The sequence below is a fragment of the Paroedura picta genome, chromosome 9 (genome assembly GCF_049243985.1).
Source record: "Paroedura picta isolate Pp20150507F chromosome 9, Ppicta_v3.0, whole genome shotgun sequence".
NCBI lineage: Eukaryota > Metazoa > Chordata > Lepidosauria > Squamata > Gekkonidae > Paroedura > Paroedura picta.
The window spans coordinates 287,291-304,174 of NC_135377.1; the positions used below are offsets into that span (position 1 = coordinate 287,291).

At 53.1% G+C, this 16,884-nt stretch overlaps 1 protein-coding gene across 2 annotated transcripts; it reads right to left on the bottom strand.

Annotated features, from left to right (window-relative positions):
• Positions 1 to 681: 681 nt before the first annotated feature.
• PUF60 (poly(U) binding splicing factor 60) lies at positions 682 to 16,085 on the bottom strand. Of its 2 annotated transcripts, XM_077351272.1 has the most exons (11): positions 15,930 to 16,085; positions 9,834 to 9,929; positions 8,880 to 8,969; positions 8,134 to 8,184; positions 6,037 to 6,198; positions 5,814 to 5,906; positions 4,998 to 5,211; positions 4,721 to 4,911; positions 4,251 to 4,386; positions 1,332 to 1,564; positions 682 to 1,101 (listed from the first exon to the last, which is right to left on the bottom strand). In XM_077351272.1, the coding sequence occupies exons 1-11, from the start codon at positions 15,975 to 15,977 to the stop codon at positions 802 to 804; spliced, it is 1,614 nt and encodes a 537-aa protein (XP_077207387.1). In that variant the 5' UTR covers positions 15,978 to 16,085; the 3' UTR covers positions 682 to 801. The 2 variants fall into 2 exon arrangements, with proteins under 2 accessions (XP_077207387.1, XP_077207388.1); XM_077351273.1 differs by lacking the exon at positions 8,134 to 8,184.
• Positions 16,086 to 16,884: the final 799 nt, after the last annotated feature.

Genomic DNA, 16,884 nt, shown 5'->3' on the forward strand with positions numbered 1-16,884 from the left:
AGAGTTGGCTCTTATAGACTGCTTTTCTCTACCTGAAAGAGTCTCAAAGCAGCTTCCACTCTCCTTCCCTTTCCTTTCCCCACAACGGAAACCCTGTGAGGGAGGTGAGGCTGAGTGAGCCCTGATATTACTGAAGAAGAGTTGGTTCTTATATGCCGCTTTTCTCTACCCGAAGGAGTCCCAAAACAGCTTACAGTTGGCTTCCCTTTCCTCTCCCCACAACAGACACCTTGTGCAGTAGGTGAGGCTGAGAGAGCCCTGATAGTACTTGCTTGGTCAGAACAGCTTTATCAGGGGGCTGTGGCGAGCCCAAGGTCACCTAGCTGGTTGCATGTGGAGAAGGAATGGGGAATCAAACCCAGCTTGCCAGATTAGAAGTCAGCGCTTCTAATCACTGAACCAAGTGGGCTCTCATGTACAAACTATATACCTGGAGCACTTGGTGTATATTTTGGTATTTTCCTGTACATGGCATTTACCCTGCAATGTGTGTATTTCACTCACAGCACATACTTCTGTCCTCCCTTTGGTCCTGCTTTTGCACCATCTATGCGAGGATCCCTCTCTTCCCTCCTCCTTCTTGTAGTCACTGCTGCAGCCCAAGGTTGCGTAGCCACTGGTGACACAACCTGCCTATGAGCTGTGAAAAGAGATGGCCAAACACAGACGTGCACAATTACGTGTCTTCCTGGTATTTTTATCCAAAACTACACATACATCACAGGAGAATACAATGCTGGACCAGTTGCCTCCCAGCAAACAAGGGGCAGATGAGGGGAAAATGTCTCTGTGGAGCAGAGTTCATGCTGAGAGGTCGCTGTTGTCAAACCTCTCCTGGTCGTACACCTCGGCCACCACCTTTCTGCCAGCAAACCAGCGACCGTTCAGGGCTTGGATGGCCTTGTGGGTCTCCGAGGCCATGGAGAACTCAACAAAGATCTTGACAATGATTTCTGCGTCTTCCTCCTCCCCCTGTTTCTCTTGGTAGATGATGACCCTGTTGACAGCTCCAAACTTGCCGCATTCTTCAGTCACCTCTCCTTCCAGGTCATCGTCAATGTCCTTGGGGTCCACCATGTTGCGCAAAACCATCACTGTGGACTGGGGAGGAAGGAGGGGGAAAGTTCTCATTTCTCTGCACAGGGCCACTACTTATGCTTAGCTGGCCACAGCTGTGCCACTCACTCCCTTTGGTTGCTAGACTAACTGCTTCAAACATCTAATGTGCTCTGTGTACTCTTCTTCCTTCCCCAACCAAATGAGAAGCATTGGTGGGGGGAGAATATGGTTCACCTGCCAGCCAGAGTGAAACCAGAAGCATCCCCACTCACCTCTTGCTTCCGAAGAAGCTTCTGCATCACCATGTGGCGGGCACTGCTGCCCGAGATGCTCATGTGCTCCTGTTCACTGAGCATCTCTGGCCTCTCTTCTTGGAAAACCTCTTCCTCTTCTTTCTCCTTCTTTGTTTCTAGCAGGCCCAGTGTTGGTGGGCTGGCCAAAATGGGGTTCACCACTCCCACTTGCGGAATGGTGACAGGAATTGGTGGGCGAGCTGGGGTTACACCTGAAATGAAGACACAGAGACAGGCAGCAACCAGAGCGGCATCAGTAACTGCACCACAAAACACAAACACATATAACACACATCCCCTGCAAGCCCCAGAGAAGCCACACTTATTCTGAAGGAGGGGAGTTTCTGTATATACTGGCCAAGTCTCTGTATCCTGAACTGTGCAGAAGAGGGTGAACAGCAATGGCCAGAACCACTCATATGCAGTCTGGGACCTGCATATCTAAGGGATCATCTCTCCTAGTACGCCCCCAGATCTTATAATACCAACTTGTTGGTAGTTCCCCGCCCAAAGGAAGTACATTTGGCCTCAGCCAGGGCTGGGGCCCTTTTTGGCTGTGGCATCAGCCTGGTGGATCCAGCTGCCAATTGAGACCCAGATCCTGATGGAACTTCCACCAGGCCCTCAACTCAGACCAGAACTAATATAGCCAATAACATCTAGAGGCCTTCCTCCCTTCATCTCCAGGTTATTCCCTCCACTAAACTAAAAACTGAATAATAATACTATATATTGTCTGTAAATTTGACTACGAGGCAGATCAACTAACTAATGAACAGGAACAATGGAAGAATCCAAGGTTTTAATAAAAGAGCTGTTTTTTATAACCCATTGTCCTCTACCAGAAGTCGCAAAGCGGCTTACAATCGCCGTTCCTTCATCACCCCCACAACAAGCACCCTGTGAGATAGATGGAGCTGAGAGCTCTGACAGGACTGCTGGGTCAGAACAGCACTATCACGGCTGCGACAAGCTCAATGTCACCCAGCTGGCTGCATGTGGTGGAGGAACAGGGAATCAAGCCCAGCTCACCCATTTGGAAGCCACAGCTCTTATCTACTACACCATGCTGGCTCTTAATGTTTTAGCTGTGATTTAATATGATGTATGAAATGCATTGGAAATGATAGAGGACAGGAAGGGCTGGAGGATCATTGTCCATGGGGTTGAGATGGGTCGGACACAACTTTGCACCTAACTACATGAAATGCATGTCACGAACCTCCTTCAGCCTGCTTGTTCTATATCAAACTACAAAAAAGATCAATTCCAAGACTGAGAAGAAGAAGGGTTGGTTCCTATGTAACACCTTTCTCTATCAGGGGTCTCAAAGTGGCTTACAATTGCCTTCTCTTTCCTCTCCCCACACCCTGTCAGAGAGGGGAGGCTGAGAGAGCCCTGAAATTACTGAAGAAGAATTGGTTCTTGCATTCTGCTTTTCTCTACCTGAAGGAGTCTCAAAGTGGTTTCCAATCACCTTCCCTTTCCTGTCCCCACAGTAGACACCCTGTGAGGGAGGTGAGGCTGAGAGAGCCCTGATATTAAGAAGAGTTGGTTCTTAGATGCCGCTTTTCTCTAACCGAAGGAGTCTCAAAGTGGCTTCCAATTGTGGCTTCCCTTCCTCTCCCCACAACAGACACCCTGTGAGGGAGGCTGAGAAAGCCTTGAGATTACTGCTCAATCAGAAGAGCAGACTCAGTCAATGCTGTGGCGGGCCCACACTGTGCTCTCTTGGGTCACCAGCATTTCTACACCACCAGGCTTCCCCTGAGTTTAGTGGGGCTGGCAAGAAGCAGCATGCAGAAGCAGGCTCATTACCACACTTTCAACAGGGTCCCACAGCACCTCTGCTGGGAGAGACCAAGCCAGCCCCCTTAGGCAAGCTAAAAGACCCGCACTCAAAGGCATGAAGTTTCCACTTCACTTTGTTGGCCATTGCAGCTGGAGCTCAGCAGTTCTGACTCCTCCTCCTCCATGCCCTGAATTAATCTCTTTCCCACATCCCCTAAACGAATGCCTGCAGCCCCATCCTGCAGCACTGACTTCCAGCTTGGTGTAGTGGTTAGGAGTGCAGACCTCTCATCTGGCGAGCCAGATTTGATTCCCCGCTTCTCCTCCACATGCAACCAGCTGGGTGACCTTGGGCTCGCCATAGCACTGAGAAAGCTGTTCTGACCGATCGGGGCTCTCTCTGCCTTTATTACACAATTCCCTTGAGAAAGAAAAATGGGAGAAGCTTAAAGACACCAGGGTGGCCCCATTAACAGCTTTCAAAAGACTGGAGTAATATAACAAACTCATTTAGTTGAAAGGACTGCTGTTGACCAAATATCAGCATTCCTGGAGGAAACATCTCCCCGGCGGCCATCCCAAGGCTCGTGCTAAGTCGGGGCGCGACTTACCGTCCGGCGGCCACAGCAGCGAGGATGGCAGCTTGGGAGGACAGGAGAGCCTGCGGGTCGCTGTTCGGGAGACGGGCCAAGTAGCGCTTTGCGCACCTCCCACTTGGCCACGGCCCTTGAGTGCCACTCAGAGGAGCGAATCAGGAGCCGCAAAGCGGCTCCTGATTGGCTGCTCTGAGTTTTTATCCCGGACAGCGCCCGCCCACTCTCCTCCCATTTACCCCTTACCCTTTTATTTAATCCGCTCCGTAGGAGCGGTTTAAAAATGGCTCTCAATATTGTCCAATGATACTGACACACAGTTCAAGACCGACAAAGGAGTATCTTCTGTGTGCAGCACTACTAGCTAGCTGGTGGGATTCACAACTCCAGCCTGTGCCAAGATGCGTTCAGAAGAGTCCATTTCAGTCCATTCATGCTTCCACATCTTGCCTGCAGAGGAGCCCAAGGTCTTCAGACCAGGCTGCCGGCCACTTCTCTCCCCGTGCAGACTCACCTGTGATGACCCCTGGTGCCTGAGCTGCCATCACCGCCTGCGGCAGTGCCCCCAGAGGCTGCGCCAAGGTCAGCGCTGGTGTCACCAGCCCGGGAGTGGTCAATGTGCCGAGGACTGCTGCGCCTGCCACCGCTTCCTGCCACAGAAAAGCCAGGAGAAGATCAGTGCCGCGATCCTATCCCCACAGGGGCCAGATCATCTACAGCTCAGTGGCACAGCCTGTGCTTGGCAAATGGTTCTGGCCACAGAGGCCAGGAAAGCCAGTCCCTGAGAGCAGACCAAGGACCTGACCCCGGTTAAAGGCAACTGCCTATATCCACGTGCCAAGACTCCTCTGAAGAAAAGCGCTTCCCGGCATCAAAACCCTCTGTTAAACGTTGGGGAAAGATGCAGGATTGGGATGGGGGAAGACAACGGATTTGGTTTAGGGCAGCAGTTCCCATGGCCAGCCCCACTTTCAGGCTCCTTACCTGAGCGGTGATTTTTGCGGTGGCGGCAGCTGCTGCTACAGCTGCGGCAGGGGGCAGACCTCCTGGTGTGGCTGGCGTGAGGAGTGGCATGGGAGGCGTGACAGCCTTGCCAACGCGGAGGTACTGGCCCCCCAAGTCAAAGAGGTTCATGGAGGAGACGGCATCTTGTGAGGATTGTGCTTTCTCATACTCTGCAGCCAAAAAAGCCCATGAGAGAAGAGCAGCAGCCCCAAAACCACAGGGGGCCTCCTTCCGGCTCCAGGCACTAAACACTCACCAATGAAGCCATAGCCTTTGTGCTTCCCTGTCGTGGGGTCCCGGGCCAGCGTGCATGACTTGATCTTCCCGAAAGCCTCAAAGACGCTCTTGATGTCATCATCGGAGAGGTCTTGGTGCACAGAAGCCACATAGATGCGGTTGAAGGCTCGCGCCTCCTCTGCCAGCTGGTCAATGATGGGCTGTGCCTGGCCAATGTTGCTGGGCCGCCCGACCTGCAAGCAGAAGGCTCCTTGTCAGAGCCCCACAACTCTCCAGCACCACATGAGAGCCGGGACCCCTGGGCGGCAATAGCCGAGCACCGGGTCTGGGTACAGCCATGCTGGGACCTTCACCTCAGGGATGAGGGGCCAGGTTTCTTCACCATTTTACCAAACCAGCTCTTTTCTTCTTGACTGGGATAGAGTCACCTCATACCCCACCCACCCCTGTGGTAAACGCAGGCTTGCCACATGTGCTCTGCAGTTCTGTGGGAGTGTGTTATTCCAAACACACACACAGCCCGCAACCCAACCCATGGAAAGAATTGTGCTGCCCACCCACTAGGTTATCCTTGTGCCCCTTGGGAGAAAAGCTGTGTGTGTGTCTGCTGCAGTTCTGGCAATCTGCTTCTTGACTTGAGCAGCACACAGTACAGTCTCGGCAGACAAAGGGCTGGCTGAATAAGGCTGGGACCGCAAGGCCTTCCTGCCTAGCAGCCCATAGAACAGGGATGCAACACACCAAATGGGGCAGAACAAATGGGGCCTGCCAGTGCACCAGACTGGCCCAGCCCTGCTCCAGCCACCCCCAGCCTTGGCATCACCTTCAAACGCACCTTGATGTTTCTCCCTCCCAGCATGACAGAATTCATCTGCTCCAGGGCCAGCTGAGCAGCTTCCGGCACCTCATATTCCACAAAAGCGAAGCCCTGGGGTGGGGGGTGGGGGTAAGGAGGGAGAGAGCCACATGGTGATGCGGCAGCTGGTGCAGCCCCACCCACCCACACAGCACCAGCTGCTCTGGCTGCCCTCCCCTCTCCTCCCCTTGCCAAGACAAACCTTGTGCTTCATGGTCACCGAGTCCCAAGACATATCAATGCTCTTGATGGGGCCGAAGGGGGCAAAAGCCTGCCGGATGGTGTCCTCCCCCAACTCATAGTAAATGGAGCCCACATACACCCGGCACATGATGGCCAGGGCCCGCTGCCTCTGAGCTGCCATCTGTATGGGAAGGGAAAGAACAGCTGGACAGTCAGCTCAGAGGACAGCTGCAGGCAAGCAAAGCTCTACCCGCCAACCAACCAGCCAACCAACCGCCCTCCGCCCCCCACCCCAACCCCCGGGAGCAGCAGGCAGCTCCAGAGAGGCAATGGAAACTCTCTTGGGAAAGGCCCACGAGTCTCAGCCCGCCACTCACAATTGCTTCCCAGAGCGGGACGCAAGGGGTTAATACCACCTCCCCCCATGGGGCAGCAAGAGATCCAGTCTGGGGCACCTGTCCTCACTCGACCCCACCCTGCCGCCCCCAGCCCTGGGCACTGGCACTGCCTTTCCCTCAGCCACTTTCCACAGGCACCTTCAGAAAAAAAACACAGATCAGTGTGCACCAGACACCCTCATTCCGCCACCACTGCAGTCTTCAGCAGCGCAAGCACACTAGCATGCCCCACCCCTCCCTGGCTGGAGCCCCCAGTCACCTAGCTGCCGCCTTGCTGGGGCACCCTGAGGAACTCTGGGGATGGGTTCATCGCGTGGCGCTGGGCTGAGGGGCCAAGTGGAAGAAGTGCTCAGAAGGGGAAAGAACAACAGGCTCTCCTGTCCACCTCAGAGACCAACCCAGGCCGCTGCCAAGGAGAAACACACCGTGCTCCCGACTATTTCCTCCCTACGTCCGACAGTGCGCCGAAGAGCCCGAGAGGGCTGCCAGGACACAAACCCGCAGCTGCACCTGGGGCTCCTTTGGGAGGAAGGCTTCCAGCCTTGTTGTTCGGACAGTCCATCCACACCTGGGTCATCTCTCCTTCCCTAAGCTCCCAGGGGAGAGTAGGCGACCAGCAGCTAAGCCTCCCTTCCCTGCACAAGGGGCACTGGCTTGCTGGGAACTGGGGCAACTCAGTCACTCCTGCTCTCTACTGTTCACTCAACCTGGAAGTTGCTGGGAAGAATTTGGAAAGGGGTGGACTGGATGACCTCCTCTCTATACTTCCCCGCAATAGCATTCAGGAGCCAGCAGAGCAAGGAGTTAAGGAGAGGGGCGTGGAAGGCCAGACCAAGAGCAGTCGCCCATGCCTGTCCTGCCGCAAGCACTGTTATGGAGGCCCGCTGGGAAGCTGCCGCCACAAGGCGGGGGGCCACGCACCCAGTAAGACCACCAATCAATTGCTCCTATTGCAGACCTGTCCAAGTGTCCAGCCTATTGCCTAGCATAGGGAGAGTTAGCCGAGTCAGAACAGGTGCGCACTTCCTAAGGCCCTTCTGCTCCTGGCTTCTCCACCCCCCTCACCCCCCTTGCACAGCACTATCTGGGTCTGTTGGCAAGATCAGTCTAGGCAGGAAGACCCCAGATCCCTCCTGCTGGAGTTCAGGTGTGCTGCCTCCTCGGCAGGAGACTGGGACTGCGTGCTGTGGCCAGCTTCACTGGCACCCCTCAGCTCTGCCTGTACTCTGGGGCAGGGGAGGGCACATGCTGAGCAGCAGGCCGGCAGCCACAGTGCCCCCACCCCACCCTCCTCAGGGGACAGGCCACATTTCTTCAGGACTCTCCTGGGAGGTGGCAGTTCCAGACCTGTCCCTGAGCATGCCTGCCCTGTCCCACTCCTTGGCTGCCAGGTCTCTGGGGTCCCAAGCTGGCCTACTGGCGAGTTACCTTGGCAGAGACTGTGAGGCCAGGACCTCAGCATCCCTAGATAGGCGGCTCTCCCAGCTGCTTGGGTCTAATGCTCGCTCTCTCTGTCTCTGTCTGCCCAATGCCTCCAAGGGCCCCGGCTGTCCCCAGCCCAAGGTCTTCCTCTGGAGAGCTTATACTTGGCCTTGGCTGGGTGAGTCCAGAGTAGGTGGGAGTGCGGGGAGGGGGGAGGGAGGTCACAGCTAAGTCCTCCCCACGCTAGGCCCTGACTAAGACCAAGTGCCCCAGAAGAAGTGAATGTGTCTATTGACCGATTGTAAAGGTGAGAGAGGATCTCCAAAGCCCATTGTCACTGCTGCCATCTGAAAGACAGTAAAGACAGAGTTCAGTCTGTGGGAGCTGAGCACACGACGGCTGTTCGTCAACACTCAAGTGGAAGAGGCCTCTCTTTCCTCCTGCTTGCCTGCCTCCTCCTCCTTGCTGCACAGCCCCAGGGAGCAAGGGGGGAGGGGAGACTCTGCTGCAACTTTCAACAGCTGACTAATAGCAGGGATGCTTCCCCCCCAGGCCCACAAAGCTACAATTGACCACAACTACCCAAAGTGCCCCCCACCACAAAATTTGCTACAACTGAGTTGGGGGGGCCTTCATCAATATCTAAGGGCCACGTTCATTCTAGAGCAGCCATTGCTTGCTATAGAGGATACTCCTGCTTGGGCAAAACCTCCCCACCTAGCCATCCCAGGCAACCCATATGGGGGCAGGCCCTCAGCAGAACTCCCAGGTGGGGGCTTGGGTCTCCTCAGACAGCTGAGCAACCCCCGCCCCACCCCAAGCAAGGGTGGGGTGAGCCTAGGACCTCAGAGGGCAGGCCAAATACAACACACTTCGATTTCACAGTGGAAACAGAAGCGAAAGTACCTCTGGCTCCAGGCAGATCTCAGGGCTGTGCAGTAGATCTAAGGGCATAAAGGGCTCCACCTTCTTTTTTGGGGGGAGGGAGGGACACAGAGGAGAGGGAGGGTGAATGGCAGGGCTGCCCTGAGGAGTGCCTCACCTGCAGGTTGGTGAGCTGCTGCTGTTGGTGGGCAATGGTTTGCTTCACCAAGACGCTCTTGATGCTCTGCTCCATTGCATACTTCTTGGCCTGGCCGGGCAGGGAGAGAAGAACACTCACGGTCATGGAACACAGGAAGATCATCCCAGCAGGGAAAGGCAGAGTCTCACACTCCACCAACAAAGTGCAACACACAAACTGGCCCTCTAAGCAGCAGTAACCAAGAGCCCGCTACACACAAGGTGTCCTCCCCTTGTGAAGATTCAATGCTCAGGGTCCTTCAGCTTCCTCCAGAGCTCAAATACTCCAGAGACAGAGCAGGAGGATTGAGACCAGCCTCCCTAAAGCTAAGGGAACTGTACTGATGAGCCTTCTGCTGCTGCTTCAGGCGTGCATCTCCATTCTGAGGGGAGAAACCTACTCAACAAAGGGGCCTGGGCCCAAGGGGGAACTAAAAGATGGCCTCCAGCCTGCCATCCAAACCTCCCATGTAGGAAATAGTCTCAGTCTGTCTCTCTCTGGAGAAACTACCTTCCCCTCCACATACCACGGCGGCAACAGCACAGGGTAGGGGCTAGCTGGAACGTTACTTTTACATGGGGAAAGGAGCATTCAAGTCACTGCCTGACCAAATAGCTAGTAAGGTCTCTCGATCGGATATGCAGCCTGGCCCACTGCAAGAATCCAACAGTATCATCCGAAGCCACAACTACAAATGCCCACCCTCAGCAACCACTTAGACTGTGGCACCTCTTTCATGCCCGACTGGACAGTGCCCTCCTCTGGGGTGGGGAGCCTATCAAGGGAGATGACTTGGGACTCTCAGCTTCAAGTACCAGCAGCAGCTCCTCCGCTCCACCCCCCTCCCCCATCACTGTATGTTTCTTAGTAGGGGAAATCTTCCCGCAGAAAGGGAGAGCATGACGGCTGAAGGACCCCCATCACAGGACTCACCTTTTGAAGAGCCTCCTGCTGCTCTGGCGTGAGAGGAGGCAGTCCCAGCTTGGCTGCTGTGCTCTGCCCATTTTCTACTTTGACGGGCTCTGTTCCCTGCAATGAAAACGTGAAATGTTACAAAACACACACCCAGAATGAGCAGTGCGCACAAGTGCTTCAGCGGTCAGTGAGCAATTCACATGCATGCTCAGACAGAAGACCAATGGATTTTCCCTCCAACTACATTATCGCTTCCGCCGCCTCCATCCCAGAATGCCAGCCACACAGTGCTGCCTTCTCTCACCTGCCCTTACCTCCTGCACTCCCATTCCAGCAGAGGCAATATTGCAGAATTCTTTCACTTAAACAAAAATATTCACAAGAGCCACATTTGCCTTCTTTCCTTTTCAAGGAGGGAAATTGCCAAGTGAAAACCACAAAGTCCGTCCATGCCTGAGTGGGCAAGCCTCATGGAGACTGTGGGACAAGCCCCTGGCCTGCGCAGCAAGGATGACCCACACTGAAGAGCCCAGCCTTCCAGACGATCTGGCCCTGCAGAAAATGGCCCAGGGAGGAAGAGCCCCCATGCAGCATCCAGGTGGTCCCACAGTCCAAGCCCAGGCATGCTTAGCTGAAGGATGTCAGGCAACAGATGTCAAACCCGACCATTCCCTGCCTGAGTCAGCGCCAATCAGAACAGCCAACACCAGTCAACAGGTCTTGTTCTGTGGCCAACGCCACTTGCAAGACTGAGAAAAACGAAATTCAGCAACAGAAAACTGGGGAGAGAGGGAAGGCGGGAGGGATTTGGTCTGCCAGCTGAGGAAGCACTCTGGATGCCTCCTTTGCTGCTCTCCTCAATATCCTCTCTGTGATGAGCTTCCCAGAGGCAGCTCTCTGCCAGGTGGCTGGAAAGCCGTTGGAAGACCCCTTGCCATCTCTGCAACGTACATCACTATTATACTGGCAAGACTGGGTCCCGAGACAAGACACTGGCCTACCCACATTACACCGTTTTGGGGGTTGGAAGAGAAAAGCAAATACAAATGAAACAAATTAGATGCCGTCATTTGAACCCTTTTTCTCTCTCATGGGGACCCAAAGCAGCTTATGTGATGCTCATCTCCATTTTCTCCTTACAAAAACCCTGTAAGGTAGGTTAGGCTGAGAGTTACTGGCCTACGGTCACCTTTTATGGCAGAGTGGAAATTCAAACCTGGTCTCCTAGTCCAAAGCTAGAAGTTCCCCATATCATTCAAAAGCCTGCTATATCAGGGTCAATAAGTGGCAGTGTAGGTATTTGGTCATTTGAAAGAAACAGCACATCATATCCTAGCTTGTATAAGATGCCCATGGCTTGTCTCTAACCACACATGCCTGCTGATGGAGGTGAGTAGCGGGGTACCTCAGGGCTCGGTCCGGTACTTTTTAACATGTTTATTAATGATCTAGATGAGGGGGTGGAGGGACTCATCAAGTTTGCAGATGACACCAAATTGGGAGGACTGGCAAATATTCCGGAAGATAGAGACAGAGTTCATAGAAATTCATAGAAGTACTGGTCCCAGTGGCACCTCACTGCTCACCTCCTTCCAATCTGATCAAATACCACTGACAACCATTCTTTGGGTGTGGCTTTCTAGCCAGTTCCCTATCTACCTAACTGTCCGAAAACCCAGCCTGCAGCCCTCCGGTTTACCCATCAGAACATCATGGGGAACCTTGTCAAAAGCCTGACTGAAATCCAGGTAAGCAACGTCCACTGAGTTTCCACGATCTCATAAGCCCAGTCAAAGAAAGAAACCGGGTTGATCTGGCAGGACCTGTTGGAGAGAAATCCGTGCTGATTTCTCTGCATCAACAAATGGTCCTTCCAACGTTTCCAGACCACCCCCTTTAAAATCTGTTCCATTACCTTCCCTGCAACTGAGATCTGTAGTTTCCTGGGTCAACGTCTCTTTTTTGAAGACATTTGCCCTCCTCCATTATTTTGGCACATCTCTAGTCCTCCAAGGGGTGATAAAGGTGGTGGACAAGGGCTCTGCAAGCTTGCCAGAAAGTTCTTTGAGCACTCTCAGCTGCACACCATCCAGTTCAGGGGATGTGAACTCGTCCAACGCAGCCAGAAGGACAACCTCTTGATAACTGTTCCATCCATGTCAACCTGCCACCTAGACACTATACCTTGCCTCCTACCATCCCTTGATGTGTCCATATTCTTACGGGGAAACAGAGGCAAAAAAGGTATTGAGTCTTTCTTTCTCTCTGTCTTCTGTCAGTCTCTCCACCTTTTCCCAGCAGTAGGCCTATTGCCTCGTTTACCTCACGTTTACTCCTCCCATATCTGAAGAAGCTTTTCTTGTTATAGTGAGATTCCTTGGCCAGTCTCAGCTCACTCCCAGCTTTGGCTGACCTGCAGTGCCTAGTAAGCTGCAGATACTCTTCTTTAGAGGTCTGACCTTCCCTCCATTTTTTTTCTCAGTTCATCCAAATAGGCTTTTTGCATCCTCTACCATGTTTCTATCTTGCTGGAATAATCACAGCTTGAGCTTGAGTGGGGATGGAGAGTGTTTTATTCTGCTGTCAGGTTGTGTTGGGATTTTATGTGAGGGAATTTTACTCTATTGTGGATTTTACAACTCTGTTACCCACCACGAGCCAGTTACAGGAGTAACAGGCTATAAATTAAATGATAAAATAAATAAAACAACTGCCCTGAGCCATATAGAAGGGCAGTATAAAAATCTAATAAATAAATAAACAAACCTCCACATCACAAACCTGATGTCCAACTGAATATAATGAGAACCGTCAGCAGATCTATTAATCTGACTCTGACCTATTGACTACCCACATTGTGCCACATCACTCCCCTGCATCTACGAAGACAAGTCCTTTCTTGTAAATATACAATGATCATTGAAAACAGAGAGCCAGCTTGGTAGAATGGTTAAGAGTGACAGCCTCTAATCTGGAGAACCAGGTTGATTCCCAACTTCTCCACGTGCAGCCAGCTGGGTAACTTTGGGCTAGTCACTTGCAGAGCAGTTCTGTCAGAGCTCTCTCAGCCCCACCCATTTCAGAGGGTGTCTGTTGTTGGGAGAGGAAGGGAAGGCAAATGCAGCTCAGTTTGAGTGGGTAAAGAAAAGCAGGATATAAGAACCAACTGTTTTTCTTGTACCCACAAAGACATGGCTGACATAGACCTTTCTGATCCCAACACAAAGCAATAAGGCCTGCAGAAATCCTGCAGTCAGAAAATTTCAATCTAGGGAATGAATGGTTGCAAAAATGTATGTGAACAGTTCCTCCAGATATCCAGAACCTTATAAACACCAACAAGAGGCCTGCAGGATATTGATCTGACACAAAGTACGGAAGAAGGCTGACAGAATACAAAAAGGCTGTAGTGTTGTTTAAATGGGGCAAAATACCAGGACTCAAATGCGATTGTGCTACAGTCCGCTAAATTGATTTCCATCTGTTACCGGAATGTGAGTGTTGCGCTTTCCAAGGAATAGTGGCAAAGCTCTTTGAACTCTCTCAAGCTGCAATTGAGTGGATTGAAAAGTTAAATATTAGTATTTAGGGGGTTGTCTGCATACCTGTTGTATCAGCTGCGTATTCTTATATACTTCCTGTATATAACAATTTCACATGACAATAACTGGGGGGGGGGGGGCTTTAAACTTTATTTTGACCCTATCCCAATCAAACCAAGCACAATTACCTCCAAAGCATAGGTGCTTTCAGATTCTGAGCCCTTTTCTGGGGTTCTTTACAAGACCCCCCCACAAGAGTAACACATCATTAAAATCTCTGGAAGAATAACAGATGCCCCCCAAGCCCATTCCCCTTGCAGTATCCCACATTTGGTCAAATATGGTTTGTAATAATGGAAAACAAATGGGAGGATGCAAAGAATTTGGCAAAAGATGATTAAGAAACTGATTTGTAAGTTATGCAGCTTCTAAGATTTTAGCAACTGAAAATTTTGAATTTCACTTCTCTATTCACTTACACACAAACCCCTCAATGGCACCCTGCCAGATTCTCAATTGATCTGAAATTTGTTAATAGGAGGGCAAAAGGTCAAAATACTACTTCTAGAATGCTCCTGCCAGGTATAACCTTTTTTCAGCCAGCTCTCTCAAAATACATAGCTGCAGCCTGACAAGCAGACAAGCTCACAGAAACAAGTCAGTCAGTCAAGAACAGGCACTCCTAAAGAGTCCTGGTTAGTCAACAATCTCAGCCATTGTGGGTCACTCACCACAAAAAAAGACCTGCAAGCTGTGCTCATACAGTTGTCCTGGTGGCAACTTCACTGTCCCACAAAAGCTCCAAATATGATCACCTGCAATATCTCAAATCTAATTTGGGAGTAGGTTCTTTTCAGATTCCAGTTTTCCTGATTCAGTGTAACTTGAATCAACCAAATTACTGATTCAGTATATCAATTTGAGTTTAGCCAACTGGGAAAACTTGCACTGAATTGACCAAACCAGGAACTAGGGAGCTGATCTTGCTGCTGAGAACTCTCCAGGGATCAGCTGTTTTGTGGCTTGGAGGCACAGGTGGGCATGGCACTGGCATGTCAGACTTGTGCCTAACCTGCTCAATCTCAGTCTCCAGATGACCATAGGAGGGTCAGGGAAGCAGGGAACATAACTTTCTGCAGCCCCAAAAGGATCTTGGGGAAAAAAATACCCTGCCAAACTGCTGGCTCTGAGGATGCCTATCCAGCAGACCACTCTGAAGCTGTGGAGAGCCTGTGCCCGGCATTTCTGACCCTTGTGGAGTCATCTGCAGGCTGGGATTGAGAGCTTCAGATGAGTCCTCAGTGTCCAGAAGAGGGCAACAAAGATGCTGAGAGGTTTGGAGACCAAGATGTATGAAGAAAGGTTGGGGGAGCTTGGTCTGTTTAGCCTGGAGAGGAGACGACTGAGAGGGGATTTGAAAACCATCTTCAAGTATTTAAAAAGCTACCATATTGAGGATGGGGCAGAGTTGTTCTCTCTTGCTCCCGAGGGATGGACCAGAACCAATGGGATGAAATTAATAGAAAAAAATTCTAATATCTGGAAGAAGTTTCTGGCAGTTCGCGCGGTTTCTCAGTGGAACAGGCTTCCTCTGGAGGTGGCAGGTTCTCCATCTTTGGAGATTTTTAAACAGAGGCTGGAGAGCCATCTGACGGAGAGGCTGATTCTGGGAAGGCTCAAGGGGGTGGCAGGTTTCTGTGAATAAGCGATAGGGTTGTGAGTGCAGGACAGGGAGTTGAACTAGATAACCTATGAGGTCCCTTCCAACTCTATGATTCAGGATCAGCAGTTTGGTGGGGTCTTTCTCATTCAATCAAATTATGCCTGAATCGTTTGAAATGTCTTAGATTTGATTTATTTAAGATGATGATGGGCTTTGGCTCACCAGATTATAATCCACTGCTCTAACCAGTACACCAAATCATCCTTTTCAGGTTTATCTGAGCCAATTCGGCCACCCCTATTCGGGAGAGAAAGAACATAGGCTTTTGGGGAGTGCAGTCCAGGCTTGGCTCTCACAATGCACTGTGTGATCCTGTTGAGCCACCAGAAAACACTTTGAAACCACGGGTTGCTTAGTGGCCCTTCCAGGGAAGCATGACTTCAGGCAGGACCATTTTGGTGGCGACGGCATCCTCCCGTGAGGCATGCTTGGCACCTTCTCCTTTCGTTTTTGGAGTCGCTTGGTTGGGCTTTGGGGCTCGCTACGGGATCCTTCACAGGCTGTGCCAGCCCGGCTCATCTGGGCTCCCTTGGGAGGTTGCTGGACTGCGGCGGCTTGTTCCGCGTCTTCCGCCAGGGCCGCAGCCAAAGAAGCAGGCCACGCTCGGCGCCCCCCCCCGCTCCCCCCCCCCATCAGCCTCCCCGGCGGTCGCCACGCGCCCAGGGAGGCGAAAGGCATCCCGGGAGGAAGGCGGCCCGGCCCGGCCCCTCTCCCTCCTCCCTCCCCCGGCCCCTCTCCCTCCTCCTCCTCCCTCCTCCCTCCTCCCTCACGGCCCCCCAGGCCTCCTCGGCGCCACCCCCGCCTCGCTCCATCCTTCGCCCCTCCGGCCGCCACAGCCGAGTCGCTCACCAGCGAGAGCGCCGCGGTCGGAGTCGCCGTCGCCGTCGCCGCCGCCATCGTCTCTGGCTTCCTTCTGCCGCGAGCGACTCAAGTCTCGCGAGACCTTCGGCGCAGCCGAGAGTAGGGGCCCAAGTCTCGCGCGCGCGACCAGTCCGGATCGCGCCTCGAGCGAGAGATGAGCCCTCGCGAGGGTTCCGGGCAGCCGCTATCTCGCGGGAGTGCCGTCACCCTGGGCAACCCGGGCCTGTGCCGCCGCCGCGGCCGCCGCCGCCTTCAAGGGGGCCTCGCCTGAGGGCAGGCCGCCCCCCCCCCCGCCCTGGGCTTCCGACCGTGGCTGCAAAGAGCTTCGCGGCCCGAGGAGCGAGAGCTGTGCAGAATGCGAGTGGACGGCACCGAGGCCCTCTCTCTCTCTCTCTCGTGAGCCAACGGCGGCTTTCTCTCCAGGAGGACGGTGCCCCGGGCCGCCGCAGACACGCCTGGGCGGAGGCACCGGGAACTGCACGCTCGTCCTCCCGGGCGCGAATCCTCCGCACGACGCTCTTTCCATCGGGCGCCTCGCCTCCTCTGGCCTCGTGGAGGAGGAGGAGGAGGAGGGCTGCAGGGCACGGCTCCCCCTCCTCGTGCTTCTCCGGCGCCCACCCGGCTGGCTTTCCCTCCTTTTGTGGCTTCCTCCTCTGGTTGGCGGAGGGCAGCAAGGGAGGCCGACACTCTGTACAGCCAGGTTCCAGGAATGGAGCTAAACCTCAGTATTCAAACATGAACACAGCAAACTGGACAATCCTTCTATAGAGACTTGGGTGGAGAGGAAAACCAGAGTCAGGCTAGGATCCAGAGACCCTGGCTGCAATCTTCACTTTGCCACAGAAGCTTGTGGGCCACTCGTACACAGGGAAATTGAGAGGATAAAGTGTAGGAGGGAAGGACCAGGGAAGCTGATTTGGGGAACAGTTAGGGAGAAAGGCTG

What these genes read in the sequence shown, in the direction of transcription:
- PUF60 (XM_077351272.1), bottom strand. Translation starts at nt 15,977, where the DNA reads ATGGCGGCGGCGACGGCGACGGCGACTCCGACCGCGGCGCTCTCGCTG. An exon ending in CCGCAAAAATCACCGCTCAG is followed by an intron (nt 4,387 to 4,720) that starts GTAAGGAGCCTG and finishes TTTCTGTGGCAG; the next exon opens with GAAGCGGTGGCAGGCGCAGC. An exon ending in AGCTTCTTCGGAAGCAAGAG is followed by an intron (nt 1,102 to 1,331) that starts GTGAGTGGGGAT and finishes CTTCCTCCCCAG; the next exon opens with TCCACAGTGATGGTTTTGCG.